The following is a 24,952-nucleotide window of genomic DNA, read 5'->3' as shown; positions in this document are numbered from 1 at the left end:
AGCCATAAGAAAAGGGCAAATCCTACCATTTGCAGCAACATGGATGGAGCTGGAGGGTATTATGCTCAGTGAAACAAGCCAAGCGGAGAAAGAGAAATACCAAATGATTTCACTCATCTGTGGAATATAAGAACAAAGGAAAAGCTGAAGGAACAAAACAGCAGCAGAATCACTGAACCCAAGAATGGACTAATAGGTACCAAAGGGAAAGGGACTGGTGAGGATGGGTGGTTAGGGAGGGATGGGGCGGGGAGGAAGAAGGTGGGTATTAAGATCAGCATGCATGGGGGGGGTGGGAGAAAGGGGAGGGTTGTACAACACAGAGAAGACAAGTAGTGATTCTCCAACATTTAGCTATGCTGATGGACAGTGACTATAAACAGGTTTATAGCGGGGACCTGGTATAGTGTAGAGCCTAGTAAACATAATATTCTCCATGTAAGTGTAGATTAAAGATAACAAAAAAAAAGAAAGAAAGAAAGAACAGGAGGATTACTCCATGATAGGATAAAACTAACTTTAATCAACGATTAATGCATGCTTTAAATAACCTTAACTTTGATCACTTAAAGGGTGTCAGATGATTGGCTATGGAGGTACACTTTTCTGATAATATTCCTTTTTCTTAAAAAAAAAAAAGCAGTTCCTGTGTGGTGACCTCCAATGAGTTCTACACAATGGTATAAAGGGCAGATCAAAGTGTGGGCAAAGGGTCTGTTTGTATTTATACAGAGGATCAGAGCCTAATTTGGCTACCCAGAAAATGAACAAAGATACAATATGAAGAAGAACTTCCAACATCAGCACTCTCTGGAAGACTCATACCAGAAGATAATCATCAAAAAACCTCAACAAAGGTCCAGGCGATGCTGCAGTTGTAGCTGCATTCATCCCACCAGCTCCTGGACTTGCCATGGGAATGAAGAAGGAGATATCTAAGCTGGCCTGTGCATACAGTAAAACAACAAAATTGACTGGCTCTACACTGTTGGAACTCAACCAAGAATTAGGAGAAGCGCAAGTTGTAGCGCTCCAAAATCTTACAACTACAGACTATCTACTATTAAAAGAACATATGGGATGTGAACAGTACCCAGGAATGGGCTGTTTTAATTTGTCTGATTTCTCTCAGACTGTTCAAGTACAGTTGGACAATATCCATCATATCATAGACAAATTTTCACAAATGCCTAGGGTGCCTAACTGGTTTTCTTGGCCTCACTGGAGATGGCTGATAATTATAGGTCTGCTTTGGTTATGTAACTGTATTCCTATTATGTTAATGTGTGTGTGCAATTTAATTAGTAGTTTAAAACCTATACATGCTTAAATTACTCTACAAGAAGATATGTCAAAGAAATAATCAATCTTCCCATGTTTTCTTCCATCTACTACCTCTATAGCTTTTCTTCTTCCTTCCTAATTACAACCCTTAAATAGAATTCGTCCCTCATATCGAATTTACCGAGTATCATAATTCCTCCAAGTGCTAAAGATACCTCAAGACAAATGCTGGGCATAGAACCCACAGGGCATAAATCTGCAAAGAAGTAAAAAGCTAACCTTTTCAAACAATGTGGCTTCTCTCTCATTTACCAACTTTACATTTCCCTGTATGGCCCCGGAAGATGACTGGTTAGCCAGAGATGGGTAAGATTCCTCAAGGGAGGAACAACCTAAGACAGGCACAGTCGCAGGGGGGTCATCAGGTGAGAAATTGGGGATCCACAGAGGTGAGGCTTAGAACCTCTCCCCCCCTGTTTTGAGAGAAATCTTCTGCATCTGTGGATGTTTTATTGCCCTTTTCTAGCTTGGATTAACACATAGTCTACAGGCACACACCTGATCATCTACATTTGCTCTCTTACAACACTAACCTAAGTTTTCTGCCTTTATCTTACATCTACCTAGCACTTCAGCATTTTATTAAAAATAATAGTAATAATAATAATAAAGGGAGAAATGTGGGATCCACATATAAATCAAGTATAAAAATCAAATGAATATTCATATTTGACCTGATTGTTTATGGTTCATAATGCATGATCAAAACCGAAAGTTTCTGTGATGACTGCCCTTGCTCTGTTCACCATGTAAGAACTTATTCACTATGTAAGAATTTGTTCACCATGTAAGAACTTGTTCATTATACTTTAGAAGATTGGAGACTGTTGAGAATTAGGCTTGGGGTTGATTAATGATTGTGCATTGAGTCCCCTATACAGAATTTTATTGTTGTTAACAACTATTTGATCAATAAATATAAGATATGCCCTCTCCAAAAAAAAAAAAAAATTTATTGGAATTTAATGTAGGTGGTGAGGGCACGGGAAGGGCTGTACAACACAGAGAAGACAACTAGTGATTCTACAGCATCTTACTATGCTGATGGACAGTGACTGTAATGGGGTAGTTGGGGGAATCTTGGTAATGGGGGGAGTCTAGTAAACATAATGTTCCTCATGTAATTGGAGATTAATGATACCAAAATAAAAATTAAAAACAAAAAAGCCTTCATAAGAATGTATATGAATAATACCTTAATAAACATTAAAAAAAAAAGAAGTTATGTAGGAAGTTTTTTAAAAAAGAGTGTGTTTGGGTAAATAATTAATGAAACTTTGATAAATACTACTAAACTTATTTCAAAATTATATTCATTTTGTTATTATATGATTCATAATCCTTTAACATAGTCTATGTTGAAAATTGATTATTCTGTTCAAGGACTGAATGATATTTTTCTGATATCAAAGCACTCTCAATTTAAAAAAAAATTTTCCTTTTAGCAAAAATGGTCTCATTAGTGTTCAGTCATATTGACAGATATTGAAAAAGTATTATGCACTTAATAGAGGGAGTGACTCTCAAAAGTTTTGCTACTGAGAATACTTTCCAGAAACTTCCTCTGAAGCCCTTTCAATGTCCAACTCTCCCTTCTTTTTCCCATACACCAGCCTCTGACGACTCATGAATCACCCTGAATTTATTTTCAGTCTATTCCTGGATATTGTACTGCACATGTTTTTGTTTCAACATATGGAAACTGAGCAGTAACAGCTAGTCAGTCTGTATCTATTTGCCAAAAGATAAAAGACCAACTCTCCTGAGGTGGAATTGTGACTAGTTTTAGTTATGCATACATAAAGAGTTACATCACTAAAATTAACAACAAAATAATGGATGATAAAACCAGTAAATCATGTTAGGAGAAGGGAAAGAGATCATTTAGTCTTTCTTAACTTCCATATTCATAGGAAAAAAAAAATGAAAACATGGAACCTAATTTCCATAGATGAAATTAACTTGAGTGCATTTAGCAAAACAAGCTCTACATAGCTGTGTGTTTTTTTTCCCTCCACTCTTGTAGAAATCTAGGTGAAAAAGGTGTTATCAAGTTCCCTTGTAATGCTTTTCAGACAATCTGATTTTGATTTTCCAAGGGAATTCTTCCAATTTAACTTCAGTTTTGACAAAATTGTAATTACCAGTGATAATATAACCACCAGAAAGCTTACATACCCATGCTCCGCTTTTACACACTCATTATACATTAACTGATTGAGTACCAGACATTAGTGATATTCCCAGATGCAGGCGTGAATAAGGCATGGGCTTATTTTTGAAAGCCTCTTAGAGAAGTTAGGGCATTGACATGTAAACTTTACAGTAAAAATATGTCAACAGAGGAAGTTGTGAAGTCCTATAAAAACAGAGCTAATTGCTACAGAATGTGACAGAAAAGGTTTGGTTAGTCATAAAGAAAGTAGGATTTTGTATTAGTTCTCTTTAAAGAAGTTGAATGTGTAATGTCATGTCGGTCTAAAAGGAATAATTAAGACTGTTGAGTGATGTAATATATTTTTGATGAAATGTAAATTTCTAATTTAAATTCAAGACTTTTATTTCAAAAGTTTAGTGGAATTAAATAAGTTGTCATAGTACTGAACATTTGTTCAAATTTCTTTTAATTTGATAGTGACCTAAAATTTTCCACATAGGTTTTCAAGATACTTTTCTAATCACTGAAATGCATTTTAACAAGTGACTTCTGAAGAAAATTCAATATGTTAGATATAGAGAAGAGTAATTCTAATTTTCATGAAGTGATATTGCCATAGTTGAAGGAGATAGAAAAATGCAAGTAAAGGGGCATATTTAGAGCCCTAAAATGAGCCTCTGCTTTATATGATTCTTTACATTATTTCTTTTTCTTGTTTTCAACTTATTTCTAGTGAAAAATGAATTAATAAGTAGAGGAATTGTTTTTATCCTTCTAGAAAGCTGAGTTATTTTATAATACAACCGATATATTGGTTAAATCATATCACAAGATCAGAGATGTAATACAGATTTTAATGAGAGTTTTAATTTAAAAATGTATTTTGTATTTGTAATATTAAGATTTGATATATATTTCTTTCAATAGATCACTTTATAAAAACCTAAAATCAAAAGAGAAAGATAAAATCATAAAGTTTCACTGGTGAAACTTTATGATTAGAACTTATCCTATGTTATAGGAATTCAATGTGGTTTAAAGCAACTTATACCTCTTTCTTGTGATACTATAGTGCACCCCTGAACTACAGTTCTTTATAACGAATGGTATTTCTTAATCAGAACATGAACAATCTATTTTATATTTGTATACATATAGATTCTGAATAGTCTGATGTTAAATTCTATGAAGTTAAATAAATTTTTAGATAATATTTAAAAATTTTCATCACTTATAAGATACATAAAACATTATTTGTTCTATATATTTTCATGTTTTAATTGGTACAGGGATATTTAAGTATGCAAACATATATAATGAAAACGTAAACCAGTACTTTTAAAAGTTACACATGGGTAAAATTATCAGATTTAATATTAATCTGAGAGGATACTGAATGTTATGATATGCATAGCCTGTTTAGTGTCTTTCAACTTTTCTAGCTTTTAAAGATGCTATGCTTTAAGATGTTGTATATTCTGTGCTTATCAAGCAAGCAAGAAAATAAAAAAGTAAACCAACTTTTCCTACCCTTTATATTTGTTCCAGAGAGTAAGTCGTTATAATTTTGCATCATGTGATGTTGATTTAACCTGAATCAGTGGTGTTATGGAAAGGTGTCAGTACAATATAAGTCATTCGCATTAATAATTGGTTTGTAGGCAAACAGTGTATATAAGAATGTACATTTTTTTGTCTTTTTGTTAAATACACATTAGTTATTTTCAGTATTGAACAGTAAAGAACAGCTTAACTCAAGAACATCACATGCTGATTGGTCACTTATTCTTCTTGATAATAATTTAGTCATGATTATCATGTCAGCAAAACACTTGGAAATTTCTCTCCTCCTATATCCTTTGAATGGACCAGCCACTGTTACTCTAATTGTTCTAGTGATTGTCTGTTGAATATACATTTTCAGTAGATCAATATTATTGTCAATGACCTAAATGAATGGATGGTTTTTGCTCAAAAAAGACATTAATTCTACTGGGTAACATGTTATTAAATGTCAGAAAATGTCAATTTCAGTGTCCAGGTTTGCAATAGCTTTGCAGATGAATCAGGGCTGTAATATGCCTGCTGTAACATCCTAAAGAATTCATCTTTAAATCATGTCATTAGGATTAACTATTAATTGTTGCAGGCCTCAGTTTCAGTGACCAAAATAGAAAATGGAACAGAATATAACATAGATAATGTTGTAATCATGAAGTATATTATGTAATATTACTATTTTAAAAATTTTCCTGCGTGTGTATAGTTTAATTTGTACTAAATATACAATTGATTCTAAATAAGCTGTTAGATTATTTAAAAATTTTTAATAAGTTCATACCAATATGCTAGAAACACACCAACAGAAAATTGTGTATATCAAAAAACATATTCTTATAAAACATGGGATATGAAAATGCGATGACTCATTTTTCAGCTGTTTATAGATTTTTTTTGTCTTTGAAATATTTTAAGGCATTGAAAATGGCTTTCATTATAACAATGTAAACAAAGTAATTTTTTAAAGAAAGAATAAGCCACACCCATATACCCATCATCCATATGTAACGTATCTTAATATTTTTCCAAGATGCTAAAGAAATTTTAAGGAAAATGTACATAACATATGTCTGAAACCCCTTTGTATACATTCAGGTTTATTGTTCTCTATTCCATCCACCAAGAATAAATTATTATTCTTAGGTTGGTATGCATTCTTCAAAATATGATTTTTATATTTTATTAAATATTATATTAGTACTTCCAAAATGAAATATGTAGGTATTAATCTAACAATATATGCATATGATTGATATGATGAAAATTACAAAACTCTATAAATTTGTAAACTTTGATTTTGATCAACAAAATCAAAGAAAAAATAAATGGAGAGATATTTCATGTTCATAGATAGGAAGGCTATACTATCAAGATTTCAGTTTTACCCACTTCTTCTCTAGATTCAATGAAATCAAAATCAAAATCCCAGCATGTCATTTTGTGCATGTTGACAAAATGATTCTGAAGTTTATGTGGCGAGGCAAAAGACCCAGAATACAAAGTTGAAGAGAAGAACAGGTTTGGAAGACTAACACTGCCTGACTTCAAGACTTACTGCAAAGTTATAGTAATCAAGACAGTGTGGTATTATCAAAAGAATAGACAGATGAATGGAACAGAATAGAGAGCCCAGAAATAGAACCAGATGAATATTGTCAGCTGACTTTTGGCAATAAAAATTTGCCAAAGGCAATTAAATGGGGAAAAGATGGTCTGTTCAACCAATGGTGACAGAACAAGTGGACATCCATATGCATTAGGGAAAAAAAAAAAACTCTTGGCTCAGACCTTACATCTTTCATACAAATTAACTCAAAATGGATCACATACCTAATACAAAATGGAAAATTATAAAACTCCTGGAAGATAACCAAGGAGAAAATCTAGATGGCCTTGGGTTTGGTTATCATTTTAGATGTGAAACCAAGGACATGATCCATGAAAAAAATGATAAGCTGAACTTCATTAAAATTTAACATGTCTGCCCTGTGAAAGACATTGTCAAAGACAATTAACAAGACAAGCCACAGACTAGAAGAAAATATTTATAAAACACATATCTAATAAATGATTGTTATCCAAAATATACAAACAACTCTTAAAACTCAACAGTAAAAAAACAAATAACCCAATTACAAAATGGGCCGATGACTTTAATGGACACCTACCTCTCCAAAGAAGATAACAGAGATCAAATAAGTATATGAAAAGCTGCTCCACAGCATATGTCATCAGGGAAATGCAAATCAAAACACCGAGCTACCACTATACGCACCTATTAGAATAGCCAAAACCAGAACGTTGACAATAACGCTCATGAGAATGTGAAGCAACAGGGTCTCTCATTCACTGCTGGTGGGAATGCAAAATGGTACAGTCACTCTGCAAGATAATTTGTCCGTCCCTTATAAAATATTTCATTACCTAACATGCCGCATATATTATTCTTATACTTTTTCTATTAAATTATGTATTTCAATAAATAGTCAAGGAATATATATTCCTATCGTTTATTAATAATAAAAACCATAGAGTTTCCTGTGTATTATTCTATCATGTTTTTGTTTCTATTTATTTAGATTGTTTCTGAATTTTCAGCAGTGAAAACATACTGCAAATGTACAAACTTGTACATCTCCTTGTACCCATGTTCAAAATCTTCTCTAGGATATCTAAACATGTGAACTTTCTAACTTTTTCCCCAAAATAGTTCTTCATTCTCCCATGAGCAGTGGATGAGATTCACCTTGGAAAATCATATAATATCTCATTTTATTTCATGTTCCCTAATTATTTATTTACTGGTCATTTATTTTTCTTCCTCTTCGAATTGATTCTTTATATTCTTTGGCTATGTTTTCTTATATCCTGTTGACTGTAAACTGATTTCAGCCAATATGCAGGGCACAGTTTTCCATGAGCTTCTATCCAGGTACCATTAACAGCTTAGTGCCTTAGACACCAGCCCGAGGGAGCTTGGTAGGCCCTGCCCAAGCACAAGCTGAAAAGAAAAAAGGCTGCTGTGTTGGCATTTTAAAATATATATTTTTAGATTAGCTTAAAAGTCAAAGCAAAATTAAACAAAAATTACTGAATTCCCACATAGCTCCTGTCCCTTTATATGAAAAACCTCCCCCTTTATTAACATCGCCCACTGGAGTGGTACATTTATTATAACTGATGCACCTACCGTGTCACATCTTTATCATCCAAAGGCCATAGTTTACCTTAAGGTTCACTCTTGGTATTGTACATTCTATGGGTTTTGAAAAATGTATAATAACATGTGTCCACTGCTGTATCATACAGAATGGCTTCACTGCTCTAAATATGCTCTGAGATCTACCTATTCATCCCTCCTTACCCCACTAACTCGTAGAAAGCTCTGATCTCTTTATTAAACCCAACTTTTTGCCTTTTCCAGAATGTTATATAGCTGAAATCATACTGTATGTCAGGTTTTTTTTATTGTTTTATTTTATTTAGTAAATTCACCTGAGGTTCTTCCATGCCTTTTCATGGACTGAGATCAGGGTTGGTGAGGGTGTACGAGCTCTGTGGTTGATTGTCCTTTATAGGCTGGAGATAAGCCCTCCCCAGAGGAATTAGAAGCCATACACCAATATGACTGCTCAATAATGAAAGAAAGATATTCAGACTGTTTTAGGAGTTACTGGATATCGGCTCTGAACTTATGTTTCTCTTTAAAATACCATTACTCCATCAGTAGACATATAAGATTATTTAGGTGTGGGAAATGGATCACAAATCCATCTTTTGTTTTGTTTTTCCCTATAGTCCCTAAATGTATAGTGTAGTTAATATATTTAGTAATAGAATTTCTACATTTGAATAAGAGCTATTACAGAGGAAGTCCAACTGGAAGATCTTGAAATGCCCCTTCAGACTTATAAACATTTTAAACTTAAAGCACTTCTGTATCCTTGTGGGCCTTGTGATTAGCGTTCCCTTGAAAGCTTTGACAGTTGCAGGGGTGATGATTCAATGCGTGTCCCTATGTACAAAATTGTAAGTACAAAAGCCAGGTGGCCGTAGAAAATGATAGAAATAGTAGAAGATTACTGGAAATTAAAGCAGTTTGAGATAGAAATTTTGACAGCAATTCTAGATGATGGACCTCTATTAAGACAAATAAGCATTGCCCTTGGTGCCTAGAGAGCAACTGTGACCTGGCAAATGAATCTTTTTTATCCTGATCAATGAATGTCTAGTTTAATTTGTACATGTACATTCACTTTATTAGTTATTAAATTTCTCATATAAAATAAACGATTCTGTAAAATGTAGTCTGTAACCTGTTTGTCAGAGCCACACAGGTGCAATTACTTTTGTAAGGTTTAGAGGAACACTCATTAGTTTCAAGTTGACATAGGGGTCCAGAAAAGTCGGGTCTGCAAACATACCTTTTAAGCCAGAAAATTATTAACTCCATTAATACAAATGCATAAAGTCAGTGTTTCATACAGTCGTAGCATTGCAAATTGTTAACCAGATATGTAGATAAATCTAGATGCATAAACTTGTATCTAGGCATGTTTTTGTTTTTTTCTACCTGAAATTATTGACTCCATCTTTGCAGTCTCCGTAATTCTGACAGGGAAAGGAGAAGCACTCATTCATGTTAATTTCACAGTGTTCACCTTCAAATCCTGCGAAGAGAAATGGGTATGGATGAGCAATCTCCACATTAGTGTGAAAATCAGAATCAGTGCTGGAGAGTCTGCAGAATACACTGATAATGGAAGATTAAGAAGAAAAAGAAAGAAGAAAGAGAAAACACCTCATCTCTGGCTTTTCATACCACTCTATTTCACATAATGTATGAATTAAATTATGCCAGTTTCTAATTAATGAGTTCAAAGGAAAGAATCAAGGGAGGAGTACTTAAATAAATCCCTGTTGAAGTAGAGTTGTTGCTAATGTCACTACTGTTTTAAGGTATTTAAATGCATGAACAAGAAGAATTGAAATGATCTGGAAAGCAAATGAGTTAATGTGTTGACCAATCTTAAAGTAAAATTGAGCTTCAATGATCAAATTTATTCAAGGCAGTTAGCAGATGAGGCGAGTTATTTAATTACTTTTCATATCCAAGTGATTCAAAGAAAACAAATTATTTTGATTCATAGCTACATAATCAGTCATCGGTTTAAACACGTGCCAGTTATATTTTTTAAAAAACAAAGAACATAACAAAAATTATAGAGACTGATGAGGCAGCTGTAATTATTTTAACACATTTGCCTCAGAAAATGTCAGTATATCACTATTTAAAATATATTGAATATTTTAATATTTATGATGAGCATAAACAGTTATTTCCATAGTTATACATTTAATAAGTATAACAGAATATATACTTATATATAAAAAATTATACTAATATTTTCTTGCTCATATTTTTTCTATACTAGTTAAACAATGGAAGAAACAAGAGGAGTTTTCTTTTTTTCTTTTTCAGTGCTATAAGTAAGCACCAAATAAGTACAGTGCCTTTATGAATGGCAATACCTTCTCACCTCAGATTTTTTAGTTCGAAGGACAGATGATTTTTCAAGTTACTTTAAGAAAAATATATTTATTATTATTAGTATATACTTGAAGTGGGATAAGATCTGAGCATTAGTATAAGAGAGCGTGACCTAGCTACTCATGAATGGCCATCTCCTTCCCATAGTACCTTCTCATATAGGTTTTCCTCTTCTTTGTATCTTGAAATATCCCTTCATGTTCAAAGTTTCAAATCACTTGTAATATTGGCATGCTTTCTCACCTACTGCTGAATGGAAAATCCTCTCCATATTTTGTCAATCATATTCCCATAAGAGAACATGGGATCACTAGTAACCACAATGTTGCTTATGTAATTGTATATTAATGACACCAAAATAAAAAAAAAGAGAACATGGGATCATCCTATTTTCATCTTTTCATATCACACCATGCCATCAGCCATTGTCATTCTCTATGGTGTGTATCAGCAGGTCAAGTGCCAAACCCACTTCCAAGTGATTTGGCAACCTGGCATTACATCTTGTAAAATCTAGCTGCCTCTTTAGCAGGAGATAGTATGGAAACCTAAAAGTTACTTAATCCAAAAGAAGACAGAGTAAAAAGGAACAAAGTACAGATATAACACGTAGAAAAATATAGCAAGGTGGTTTATTTAAAGCATATATATATATATATATATATATATATATGTATATCAATAGTTACATTAAATATGATGTAAAAACCACTCCAATTAAAAGGCAGACATAGACTAAATAAAATAACAGAACTAACTGCATGCTACCTAAAATATTTCCACTTTAAGTATAGATAATGATAAGTTAAAAGTAGAAAGGTCCCATAAAGATGCACCATGAAATGCTACTCCTAAGAAGCCTGGAGTACCTATCTGCCCAGCAGACCAGGTGGTCTTCAGGACAAGCATCAGTATTAGTGAAGCCTTCAGGGATTAAACTCCAAAACTGCATGCTTGTAATTTCATTTACACACTAGATGTTCACTCCTCAGCATTAACAATAAAATTAAAATAAGTCCTTTCCAAGTTAATACGGTTCTCCAAATTTCAGTTGAGCAATTTATTATTCCAATTCACTTTGCCATTCATCAATTACTACTGCTGTTATATTTAAATTATAAATGTCATAGTACAGTTATAAACAACATAATAAGCTATTTCTTTAAATATTTGATGGTAGCTGATTTTTTTTTAAGTGAAAGATTTAGGAAGTTGAATGCATTCCACCATTCCTACTTTTAGCATGACTGGTTTTCTCTTGCCGGAGCAGGGGGGAAATTTGACACTGAAATGTTTCTTAGAAATGTTTGTTTTTTTGAGGTGCTGGAATTCAGGGGCATTGGCGAGCGAGACAAGAGTCGTTATGACTTTCTGAGTTCAGGTGGGCTGATGACACAGAACATTCAGGATACGGGAACTTAGCTCACAGGATAACCTTGTTTTCTGTGATTTTGCCGTATTTATTTAGTTTGACATTTCTGAGATGGAACTTTGTTATGAACTCGCAACATATGTCAATGGGCTGAGGAAATGAAATCGCTAAAAGGCAGCAGACATTGGACGAAAAATAAAGTAGATTGCATTAAAAAAAAAAAGCAGCTTTGCTGAAAAAGCTTATGTTTGGGGATTTAAAGGGCAAAAATGCATATATACTTATTTCAAAACTAAATTTTCCATAGTCTTTGGTATTAGTCTTTGGTTGATATTTATTCAGGCAAAGGGTACTTGTCTTGAATATATGTAATGACCGCCAGAAGTTTGTCAAAATTGAAAGTACAGTGAATTAATTCTTTGCTATTCTCCTGCTATTTATCCCTATCCAAAACTAGTTAGCTGGCTCTATTTTATTTACTGTAATGGAGTTCTTTACATACAAATAATGAGGTTTTCTCAAACGGATGCTCTCTTAAACCTTTTCTTATAGGGTCATGCCTGTATTGTCACAGCACGTGTGTGTAACTGGTTATAAATTACATTTTTCCACCCCCCCAAAAAAATTACATTTAAAAATTTACATGTTATAAATTACATTTTCCCACTAAACATACTGCTCAAATTTAAGAGCTAAGTTGATGTACATTACAGGTATAATTTTTTTAATTATTTAATATTTTCTCATGTCTAACAAATGCAGTCTTTTTATACTTGATTCTCTAGAACAGATGGCATAGAACCAAGTACATTAACAATAGGTTTTCATGGACTCCTTTTTAGGAAACATTTTATCATTCAGGGTATCCCTTGACAACTCTCACATTAGCAATCATATCATTTGAAGTAATTAAAAGTGAAAGAAAAAAGGAAAAAAAAACTAGAGTATATTTTTCATGTATCCAAATGAGGTAGTATAAATACCACACATTTCAAAGTGAAAACTAGAAATATTAAAAATGAAATATTTTCAAAATAATGCTTAGAAAGGTACTATTTTAATTTCTTCCTAATAAAAAATTTTAACTTCCCTAGATCTTAAATCCTTATGTCAACAACCAAAAAGAGATTTCTCTCTTGGCAGGTCAGAATTAAAAAAAAATATATATATATATATATATATATATTTTTTCTTTTAAAAACAGTGTAATACAAATGCCATGGTTTTCTTAAAAAAAATAACCAATATTACAAGATAATTGAATATTTAACTTCAAAAAATATGAAATATGAAAAGATAGAACTAATATTTCCAATAGTCCCTATAAGGTTTTTAAACACTGATTTTAAGTAAACTTTTAGAAACTGAATATACATGGTAATATTTTTAAGTGTAATATTTGACATGTTTTAAAGTTAATTAGAACAATATATATTTTCTATGAAGAATTTTCCCAATGCAAACATCTACATTCATTTAAACATATTGGATGCATGCTACATGTGCACGTGTTTTTAACTGTCCAAAGGAGCAATTTTTAATTTAAACAAACTATGTCAAGTGACACATTTATTTGATGCTCAGGACTATACACCTTAGGTAATGTGGTATTACCACAATAATAGTATAAACACTGGAGTAATAGACACATTTAAATGCAACTGCTTGCCTCTGCTGGTATCACAAATCCATCAAGATTGGAATACGAATTGTAAATCAATAGCACATGTAAAAACGATCTAACTCTTCCACTACAACATTGTAAAGGGAGCCTCTTCCACATTTTAATCCTTTGTAAAGTGTCATTTAAAGAAACTTTTGCTCCTTTCACCTGGGAGACATATGGATGAAGTGGCTACATTTGTTAACGAAGCCTTTTAAATCAAATTGGTAGTATTTGATAGGGTGATGTTCTTTTCTTAAGCCAAGACATAATTCAAAAGAGAAAGAGAATCTTTCATAAACAGAATATTAGAAAAAATACATTGTAAGAATGCAATAATTTTAGATCTCTCACTATAGACACACACATGCTAATACACAGACTACTGTATGCTATGCATGCATTCATTCATGTGCATTTCATCTATAGTTGTCTCTACCTCTGTGATCTTCATGTTTTTATATTCCATTGCTACCAGCCTGAAGTTAAACTCAGTTTATGCAATCTCTCCTATTTAATTAGCTCTTTTCCTTCACTGTACCCAGTAGATGTTACTCTTTTGATCACAGAGAGTATAAATAAAAATGCCAACAAACAAGGAATGGGATTTATTGGTAGTCTAGACCAGAAGTATACCAGGCAGTTTGCAGAAGAGCAGAAAGACCTTCAGGAACTGCCAGGATGAGTTCTTCCTTCACAAACAGTTCTCTCCCACGGCACACAGATCTCCGCGTGAAGGGAACATGGTGTTGCCTGCACCAACTGAAACATTCTGGCAAAAAGAAAACCTTTTGGCATCCATTCCAAGAAAGAGCTCTGAATGGTAAAACCGCAGTCCCATATGGACTTGGATTAATCATATTGACGGGGATGGAGTTCGCTGTGTGCGTTAGCCGGAACACTTCCAAAATAAGACCCTGAGATAATAATTGACCTCATAGCTTATTCGAGAGCTGCTCCCAGATATGACGGCAAGGCAGTGGAGAAATAACATATGAAAGGGAATGGCTTAATTTGCAGAGTATTTCTACACACAGCTAAGGCCCCAGACTGCTGGAGATCTCAGAGATTATGTGGAACATAACTCAGCTGTCACATGAAACAAGAAAGCTGGGGTAAGCATACACAGATCTCTTTCCTTCCGTATCTCTCTGTCATAAATGGGAACACTCTCACTACCCTGTATTTTAATGGTTAGTGAACTTAACGTCTCTCCATTGAACTTTAAATCCCTTGAAGAAGTGTCTTTGCCATGTTTAATTTCTCCAGAAGCTGTCTCAAGACTTGACACATTGGTAGGAAATCAATAGATGTTTGTTGAATTAGTTAAAAAAGAATATAATTTTTAGATTTCTAGAATACTACCAACATGCAGTTGCAAGATTGACATATGTTGTGTTCAGAGCATGGTTATAGAAGCAAAAAAAGTAAGTGTACTATAAAAAAAAAGTTGAAGGGGGTAATTTGATCACACCCTAAAATCACCAAAACTAACACTACTGACTGAGAATGAAACGCATTTGTTTCTAGGAATCTCCTGCAAAACATAATCACAATAGTTCTGGTGTTTTGCTACACCTGTTAATTCTTCAGTGGCTCACACGGAACCAAAGTGGATTAGATTGTTTTGACTATAAGTTTGTCACACCAGCCAAAACAGTTTACCAGAGGAGCAATTAATTTGGTACAAAGCAAAGTATCAGTTATTCTTGCTGGTTCTTCAGGGTGAATTTTAATACCATTTGTCATTTAGTTGTCTGGCATGTTGTCACATTATTACCCTGGCTCTGGGATTTTATTTATACTCATATTTAAATAATGGTAAGCTCTATATACTGGCTAAAAACTGTGGGTAGAATTTCAAAAATATATTTGCTCAACTCTCAGACCTTTAATCTCTTTTCTCTTGACCCACTTACTACATTCTAGTCACCTGACTAATACCAAGAACTTGCAAGGAGCACCCATGGAACATCTGAATCTGGTATCTGCACAAAATGTTAAGTATTGGAATTTCTTGTGGTTTTAACTTTCATTACTTTTAATAATGGAGTGTGATAAGAATACTGTCTTTAAAAATTATATAATAGCTTTTACATAGATCCAATTTTAAATAATAACTGTTAAAGTAATTCAGGACACAGCATAGTTGTCTAAAATATTCCATAGTCAACCTGTGTTTAATATTCTGGGATAGTTTTTTAAAGTAATGTCACAGCCTTCAGTTTTTGATCTGTAACAGAGGTTGAACTACCAGAAACAATATTAAGTAAAGACTCTATAGTAATTAGAACTTAAAGAAACTTACTCCTACCATTTCTTAGGCTTAACAATGTTTTTCCATTTCAAATACATATATAAAACAAAATTGTTTGGAAACAACATGCACTTCAAATACCTCTTCATGCTGAATCACAATGAGAAAGGAATAAAAATGATTCACTGTGCCCACCTGACACTCTATCCAAAGCATGGGTTTGAATTGTCATGTTTCTCTGGAAGCCTTACATAGAATAATGAAGTTTCCAGAAAAAAAAATGTATTACCTTATATCATCAAGAAGTTTTAGAGGGTTTGTAAAAACAGAAATAGCTTTGGCTAAGATAACTAATTGATATTAATTAATACGGCCTTTTAGGAGAGAAGAGTAGATCAGTGTTGTCATTATCTTTAGAAGACTCCTATTCTAGTAGAACCAGTAACAAGGAAACAGACATGAACCTGTAATTGAGTATAAGAAAATAAATAACAGTTGTAGATCTCTAAGTACAATGTGGTTTTTATATTGTACTTATAACACATTCCAATCACACTGAAAACTAAAATGTGCTAGGTTCTGTGGCATAAGCACTGCTGATGCAGATGGCAATCACTCTTGTGTAGCCAGTAGTATATGAGCAGTAAACACTTACCCAGACCACTGTGTGCACTACTCAGACCATCTGCAGTAAATTCCAATCAAGCAATTTTAATAGTAGGAGATGAAGTTCTTGGCTGATATGAACCAGAAAGCCTGAAGTAGTTGGCTTCAGGTATGGCTGCATTCAGGGGTTCCCACCAAGCCCTTTGATCTGCCCATTCTTGTTCTCTGAGCCCTCTTCTGTGTTACAAAGTAGCCAGCAGCCACATGATACTAGTTTAGCAATCTAAGCAGAAAGAAGTGATGGGTATAGAAAGCTCCAAGAGAAAAGTTACAGTAAAATATTTGTTTAGCCTAGACTGTACCTATGCCCATTTCTAACCAAAGGCTTTTTTCAGGAACACTACATGGACATGATTATTCAGGAAAAAGAAACTGTTAACAGAGAGTGAGAGAGAACTTCTGAAGAAAGGAGAAAAAATATCCAAAAGCTCCAAAGTTTCACCCTTCCCTCTTTTCCTCATGCTATTTAGGTTAACTTTTTTAGATTATTTTCCAGTACATTTATATACCTCATACCTCCCTATCCCTCAATTTATATAGGTTTACTCTCATCTATTGTTAAGGAGCCATAATCCCATAGGGACAAAACAAAACAAACAAATAAACAAAAACTACCTTAACAAAGCATTAAGACAAATACAATCTCTTACCTTCTCTGCAAAGACAATAATGATTTCCATCTACCAAAGTCAAGCATGTTGAGTTGTTTCTACAAGGGTCATTGAGTGGATCACAGACATTATAATGTTGATGGCAAAATTTTCCAGTAAAAAAAGGTGGACAAAGGCACACAAATTGCCCAGGGATGGTAGATTCATGACAAAGAGCTCCATTCATGCATGGGTCAGAGTCACATTCATTAATTTCTTCAGTACAGTTTTATCCAGTCCATCCAGGTGTACATTCACAGCTGAAATAAAATTTTAAGAAATATGAACAATGCTGTTTCAAATTTATTCTTTGCATCTTAAATGTAATTACATTGAATTTATAAGTGGTATTTTTCTATTTGTACAAATATTAATAAATTGTACATACTTTAAAAATATTGTTTGCCTCATTTCCTGAGACAATATAATGTATACTACTGCAAAACTGCATTGGAGGAAATAAGATTTAAGAAGCATTTGGTAAATTTCTAACATAGGCCACTGTAATATCAATTTCAATTTTAGCAACTATTGAGCTGAATTACCGAGAAAATTTTCTCAATTATTTTTTATGTGAACTAATTTTTACAGGAAGAATCACTATTATGAGCCTGAGATGCTATTTAATTCAATGTTCTTAACAACTTGATTCTTGTAATGACCAGAATATTTATAATAAGGTGTTCCTTTATGCTAAGCACTTGTTTTTTGTTTCAGCTATTGTATGCTTTTAAAATCATCTTTCCTCTTAATGTTTGAATAATGTGGGAGAATTTAAGAGAAAGCAAACAAAAAGTTAAGCATTTGGATCTTGTTTGTACATCACAGACTCCAGTTTGGTCTAACAAACCCTTAGGCATCTAGCATCTGTCATTCTTTGGAAATTTTTTACTTCAAACAGCACTTTAGCCAAATACCTTCCATCATACTAGATGAATTCTGCTCCTAAAAGCAGGAAAATTTTAACAGGACAGGAAAATGGGTTTTCCACATAAAATACTCTTCATAGAAGGGAACTGGACAGGTACTAATGAAACCTGCCCTTACGTAAGAAATAAATGTGGGGACTGCCGATCAAATGAATGGAAGTCAACCCCAAACTGTGGGTTGGTTCAAAGACAGAGCTCATGTCAGTCTGTGGGCAAGGTAGAGCTTCAAATCCTAAGTAAATAGGTTATTCAGTAAGCAACAAATCATGAGACAAAGCATATAAATATTAAAGAAATATTTTTAGAAAAATTCCTTTACTGTTAGATTAGATTTTTAAGATAACTTGAAAAGAAATATTACATTGCTGAAACACCTAACTTGTTTCATGATAAGCAATCTTGCTTAAAAAAAAATAACAAAAAAAGGAAAGGGAAGAAGGGAAAGCAAAAGTAACAGGAAAGAATAAATAACCTCCTTTGCAGTGTCAGAGCCCCAGGAATATCAAGACTCTTCTGTAATAATAAATACAGAGGATACCAACATACTGAAAGGAGATAGTTGACTGACTTACACCAGCACTTGAATTTGAATTGTAAGTAGATACTGGACCCATTGAAATAAATGCTAAAAGGAATAGGAAGCTAAATGCCTTTAGGTTTACTTAACTATTTACGTGTTTCCTAGCTCAGTAAGATTAAATCCAATTATTTTTTAAAGTGGACTATACAAATTTTTAAAAATTTGGTAGTGCACAGAAAATGATTGCTACTTTGCAACTTGAATATTTCTTTGTAAGGCATGTTGCACAAGGTGAACTTGACAACTAAACAACACATGCCTTTAAAATATAAAAATACATCTATGAATATGTTCTTTTTAGGAATAAATACAAAGGCTTTATATTTTTATTACCCTTTCTAAAAATAATGACATTATTTTGGTGACTATTCTCGTTTGCTTATTTAGTCCTGCTCAGGCCTATTGTCTCAGCATAATTATTTACAGGGTATCCTTTCACTTCAAAAAGAATATAAGGTGTTAACTTTTTTATCTTTGAATGTCTCCTATATCCTTTAATTAAACTGATTATTTTCCAGAAAAGACTACACCATAACTCATTCACTAATTCTACACAAGATATCGCCTTGCTCTAAAACTGCTTGCCATAGCTTTTAGGGATTCATCATATATACCACCCTTTATTATAAATATTTCCATGACTTGTCTCCACTGTTAAACATTTGGTTCTTTGATGTATAAGAATTACCTGAATTCCACATTATCTTTTACATCATATGTGTTGAAAATGTTATAAGTATTAATTAATATATGACTTTCAGTTGGAATCATATGGACTTACTTGGATTTTTTCATTTGGGAAATTGAGGACTACAGAACATAATGAAATTGGTAATTTCAGAGAATGTTGGAAAGACTAAATGAAATAATTTTAAAAAGTGTATATAGCACCTGACATTAACAATGCCTAGCTACCTAAGGTGGTTACTAGATGCTGTGACATAATTTAAAAGAAAACCAAAATACTTGTTACCTATTATCCCTGAATAAAATACACATCTCAAAAATCGGTATTGCTTCATTTTCTGGTGGTACTTTTCATTTATTTGTCAAGTTACATCATATTTTAAAACTGTCAAATACATCATCCAATTTGATACATCCAATAAAGCTTTGAAATAACTATGAGACTTATTCCTACCTTTCAGATGAGATAGTTGGAAGTGCAAAGGATAGATGGGATTTATATAAAAATCACAGGATGAGCACACTTGAGATACAGAAATTTTCCTTCCAGTTTCCCTCTTTTTTCTTTTTTGCAGTTTCAAATCCATTATAAGACCATCCAACATTTTGTTAAAGAATGGTAAAATTAGGTATAACCAAATCTCAATTAAATAGCTTCAGTGCATTTCTTTTACTTAATGCAGCTCTACTTCTAAGGGCTGTTACACAAATATTTATGCTTTTCTTTTTCTTGTATTTTTTATTGTCTACTTTTTAAGAGTTCCCTGTGAATAACCTACAATGCTTTGATATTTATCTCATGTGCAAAGGTTTGTTTTATCTTCTCAAATAACAGGTGGCCTAAGATTTCATGTGGTGTCCTTACAAGAATCAAATCCTCAGGAAAGCATCTGGCCATATGTAAACAGGACTTATGATGCCAAGGTGAGGCCTATGGAGATGAATGGATATTTTGTAGAAAATAAAGTTCTAAGGAACAAACTCACTGTAGTAATTAACAATTAGACCTACACATTTAAATATTTTAATCTGCTTTTATACATGTCAGAGAAAGTAGACTTTGATAGATTGAAAAACATATTTTAGTGAGAACTGCAATCTGGTTTTTAGGTTGTATCACAAAATAATTTCAGGCTTCAGTATGATCTGGCAGGATTTTTCAAACTCACAGCTAGAAGCAGAGTCTTTATGGATTAAAAAAACAAACAAGCAAAAAGCCAGTACTCCATGACTTTTCAAGTGTGCAATTTATAGTAGCGAACACTTGAAAACTAATTTAGTGTGTGCTTAAATGTAGACTAATATATTCTAATTTACTATCTTCTCTAGTGTGAGAACCAAAAATCCATTGGCATAAAATACATTTAATTCCTTCTAGGTAAAAACAACATTTCAACTCTTAAAAAGTAATTTAAAACAGAAAAGCTAATAGAAAATAGAGTAGATGCTATTGTTATAAAGTGGGAAGAAAAGCATTCATCGAAGAAATTCATTCAGAAGTGTTAGTAGATGCCAATTTCTGAGTATTAACGATTGTATATGATGCTTACCTTATCATCAATGTTGATAAGCAATGACTACATATCATTTGGTGATATTTATCTATGTTTGAACATATTTTATATATATATGTATACCAGCTTTTTTGGCTATAAACTTATAAATACAAATCTAACAGTATATGTAATTTAAAAGCATTTTTTTCTTATAAAAATTAATTCACTTATTGTTTGTGGCAGCCATTACTTGTATGGAAAATAAAATCCCAACTAGTAGGTGAAAAGGAAATAAGACTTTGAATTATAAAATGGTATTACCTTTTTAATATCTTAAAAATTGAGATAGGAGGCAGAGCCAAGATGGCAGTGTGAGTAGGGCAGTGGAAATCTCCTTCCAAAACCATACATATTTTTGAAAATACAACAAGTACAACTATTGCTAAAAGAGAGACCAGAAGATACAGGACAATAGCCAGGCTACATCTATACCTGCGAGAACCCAGCGCCTCACGAAGGGGCGCTCTCTGCTTCCCCAATTCATGAATCGCTTAATAAAGCCAATTTGATTTTCAAATACACTTGTTTGAATTTTGCTTTTTAACAGGAAGTAAGAGAGTTTTCTTACAAATCATTTTAAGCTGATGGGTCCAAGTCTTAGGGACCTTGAGGAAGAGGAGGAGACATAGAAAAGGATGTAGTATTCCAGGCAGAAGGAATAACAACAAAAAAAAACAAGCAAAATTTAAAAACCTTGATGTATTTGAATCACTGAGAGAACATCAATACTAGGTTTGGTGTTGGAAATCAGATAATTTATATCTAATATAATATATCTAATTTACACAAAAACCTTCAGAAAAGGTGTTTTTCCCTCAAATTGATTAATTTTTAATTCAAAATATTTTGATATCCATTAATATTCATTTTTATTCCAATTTTATGGTAAAACAATAGCTGTATCCTCTGTATTCTCAATCACTGCTTAAAGCAAAAATAAATGACCTGCCATAATACCATAAAAATCCTAATCTCTAGTGTATCAGAGAAATATTTAGAATCCTAGTATATTTTATGTGAATTCCTAAAAATCATTCTTCACAAAATTTTTATTTAATTTCTCAATATATTTCAAGTGCTTTCAAACCAGTTTTTACAGTCTTTTTCAGGAAGTTAAAGTGTGAACATAATGTTTAAAACTTTTGAAACATGAGACAAGTAGACTCTGAGAGACAGTTGAACTCTGAGAGGTATTTGTAAAGAATTGTATTGGGGCACGCATCGACTGACTACCTTTAACAATCAAGGCTAAATATAGAGAATATTTAGGCTATACATGCACATTATAACTTCTGATAAAAGGAAGCATATGTTTTTCTCTGCAGAGGGATGAAAATCTTTGATACTGAAGTCAAGGAAAAATTGTATGCCTCAGTCTCTTAATATGGGACATTGGGAAAAATAATGGTCCATGTCTTCAAGTGTGGCTTTGCAAGAGATATAGAAAGTTCAAACGGACATCCCTGAAACTGATTTTGCATGAAAACTGAAGGCATATGTCACATGGTACCTCTGCAAAAAAAAGTTATTATTTTTTTTACTAGTTTACATAATGTGCTCTAAATAAAGATCTAGGAGAAAATCATGAAATAGATCCTTAGCTTTCGTGTAAGCCTTTTCTACATATCATTTGTCTTACTATTTGGGGAACTGATGAATCTTGGGGCATGCATTTGAAATATCCAAAAATTATTAAGCCAAGCAAATATGTGCAAAACAATTAGCTTGATAAAACATACCCAATATGTTAATATTTCAACGTTCTCTTTGGCATATAAAAATGTTTTCTTTATCCACTTCAGGTAACCTTTACAAAGACTTTGTCTTCAGAGTAAAGCATCTGTATGTTTAATATTATAAGGTACATTCAAGAAATGTGCATTTTATTCTTAAAATTTATTTTTCCATATTTTGTATGACAAACAATACTGTTTTAGAAAGTTGAGAATTACTTATAATCAAAGCCATTTCCACATTTACGCTGATTTGGGAAAAAAATAACCCTCTACAAAGAAAAGAAATTATCCTAAACAAAACTAATAATACAAACGGGCAATACAATACAGACAGAAGTTACTGATTTATCTACATGACTAAATCATATAGAATGGAAAAATTTCATATAATAAATGTAGACATAAAAGTTTTCATTATTAAGTTTATGTTGAGACTCTTCAGTATAAAAAAAGCATAGCATTGAACAATTATTTTATCACTGAGGTGGTAAAGAATGGCAGGTGACACCTGGAAATAATGGAAAGTGTTGAGTTCTGGGGAAAAGAGTCCTAAATTCTTTATCACTTCATTTAATAACATGTCATTGGAAAAGTAAATTGATCTATAACTTTCTTTTTCTTTTTCTATGAAATAGGAATAGTATCAGTATGTCATCTGGCCATAGTTACAGTAAAAGGAAAATCAGAAACATTTTATGAGAACGCTTTGTTAAAACAAACACAATATCTAAATGCGTATTTATTTTTTATGCTGAAAAAGGAATGTATTGGTGTTTTTTGAATAGTTTACTCAGAAATGATTACAAAGCAGAGTTTTAAAAGTCCAAGAAATAGTAAGAGGAAGGAGTGTGGACATGAACTGTGAAGTGGCACAAGGACATTTACTCAGGTGATGCGTTTGTTCTGTATCTTGATTTTGGTGGTAGTTACATTGGTAAATACAATTTCCCAAACTCTTCTCATTGTACACATAGGATCTTTATATCTTATTACATGTAAACTAAACCCCACTTTAAAAAAGTCTTAAAACAATTGGTGCCTTATGAAGAGGTTTTTTTCTCTTAAAATACTGTCCCACTCTCACTCTCATGCCTTAAAAAGGAAGAAGAAGAAATAAAGGAAACAGTCAGGGAAAATAGGCTACTCAGAAAAGGAGAAGAATGCAGGACCTTGGCTTATTTGTACCACTTATTATTATTTTTTAAGAATATACCATGTAATTCTGATTAAATAACCTTTTCAGTAAAAAGGAAAATACGTATTTTGCAATAGATATTAACATTTACAGTTTTTCCTTTTTTGTGCAACTGCTTAACACTTTTTTCCACAGTTCAGTAAAAACTAATTTTTGCAGCAAACCCCATAATCCTGGATTTTACATTTTGTGCCTGTCATAGCCACTGAAATGACTGCTATGCAATGCAATGACTAGTGGAGCTCAAATTCATTTCTAATGAGCTGTTTCTCAGGGTGAACGGATAGTTCACTTTTATTTTGTACTTTTTGTAAATTTTATTAATTTCTAGGGCTTTGTATGAAACAAGTCAACATGTTTTTTAAAACAAATGTTAAAGGACAAGCAAACGAAACCCATTCTAAGACAATAACACTTTTAATCTAGTCTTTTACGAGGTTCTATGGGATAACGAGATGACCTAACATGCAAAGACTTTTTTCTAACTACTTTTTAAAACAATAATAATCTTTAAATATGTTCTTATATGGTTTGATGAGTAAAGGTCAAGAGATGTTATGTGAGGCTAAGCTAAACTATAAAATCCAGCTGTTATAGTTATAAGAAATGTTTTCATGTCTGTACTCCCACCTGCTGAAGGTGGATACTATTGTATAGATTGACATTGCCTGGATTAAAATTATGCCTGATTTTACTTTCATATCAGTGCTTATTTTACTTTTATATTGTTATTTTGGGCTCCTAGATATGAGCTAAACAAAACAAACAAAACAAATCTCTAGTAATATACCAGAATCTTGTAGTTTCCACTCACTACGTTAAGTTCAGACACATCAACATGGATTTCTACTTATTCATAAAACTTCAATTTTTTTTAGTTTTATCCATTAAAAATTTAAAAACATGTCCTTAGAAGAAGCATGAACTAATGGATAGTGCTTTCTAATTGAGGGCAGGTAGGGCAAATGTGCATAGCTTAGACTCTGAGGAAAAGAAAAAAACTGTATGGTCAGCTGAGAGCAAATCTTCATGTTGTCTGAAAGTCCAC

At 32.7% G+C, this 24,952-nt stretch overlaps 1 protein-coding gene across 1 annotated transcript in view; it reads right to left on the bottom strand.

Annotated features, from left to right (window-relative positions):
• EYS (eyes shut homolog) overlaps nt 1-24,952 on the bottom strand; it is a 1,412,275-nt gene that overhangs the window by 986,825 nt on the left and 400,498 nt on the right. Inside the window, 3 exon segments of the mRNA XM_057494276.1 lie at nt 9,379-9,486; nt 9,636-9,732; nt 17,222-17,481. Of these exon segments, the coding sequence (XP_057350259.1) occupies nt 9,379-9,486; nt 9,636-9,732; nt 17,222-17,481 (465 nt within the window).

Source organism: Manis pentadactyla, chromosome 16 (assembly GCF_030020395.1).
Source record: "Manis pentadactyla isolate mManPen7 chromosome 16, mManPen7.hap1, whole genome shotgun sequence".
Classification (NCBI taxonomy): domain Eukaryota; kingdom Metazoa; phylum Chordata; class Mammalia; order Pholidota; family Manidae; genus Manis; species Manis pentadactyla.
Note: the sequence above shows the minus strand (reverse complement) of the source record. Positions and strands in the feature narration are given on the sequence as shown.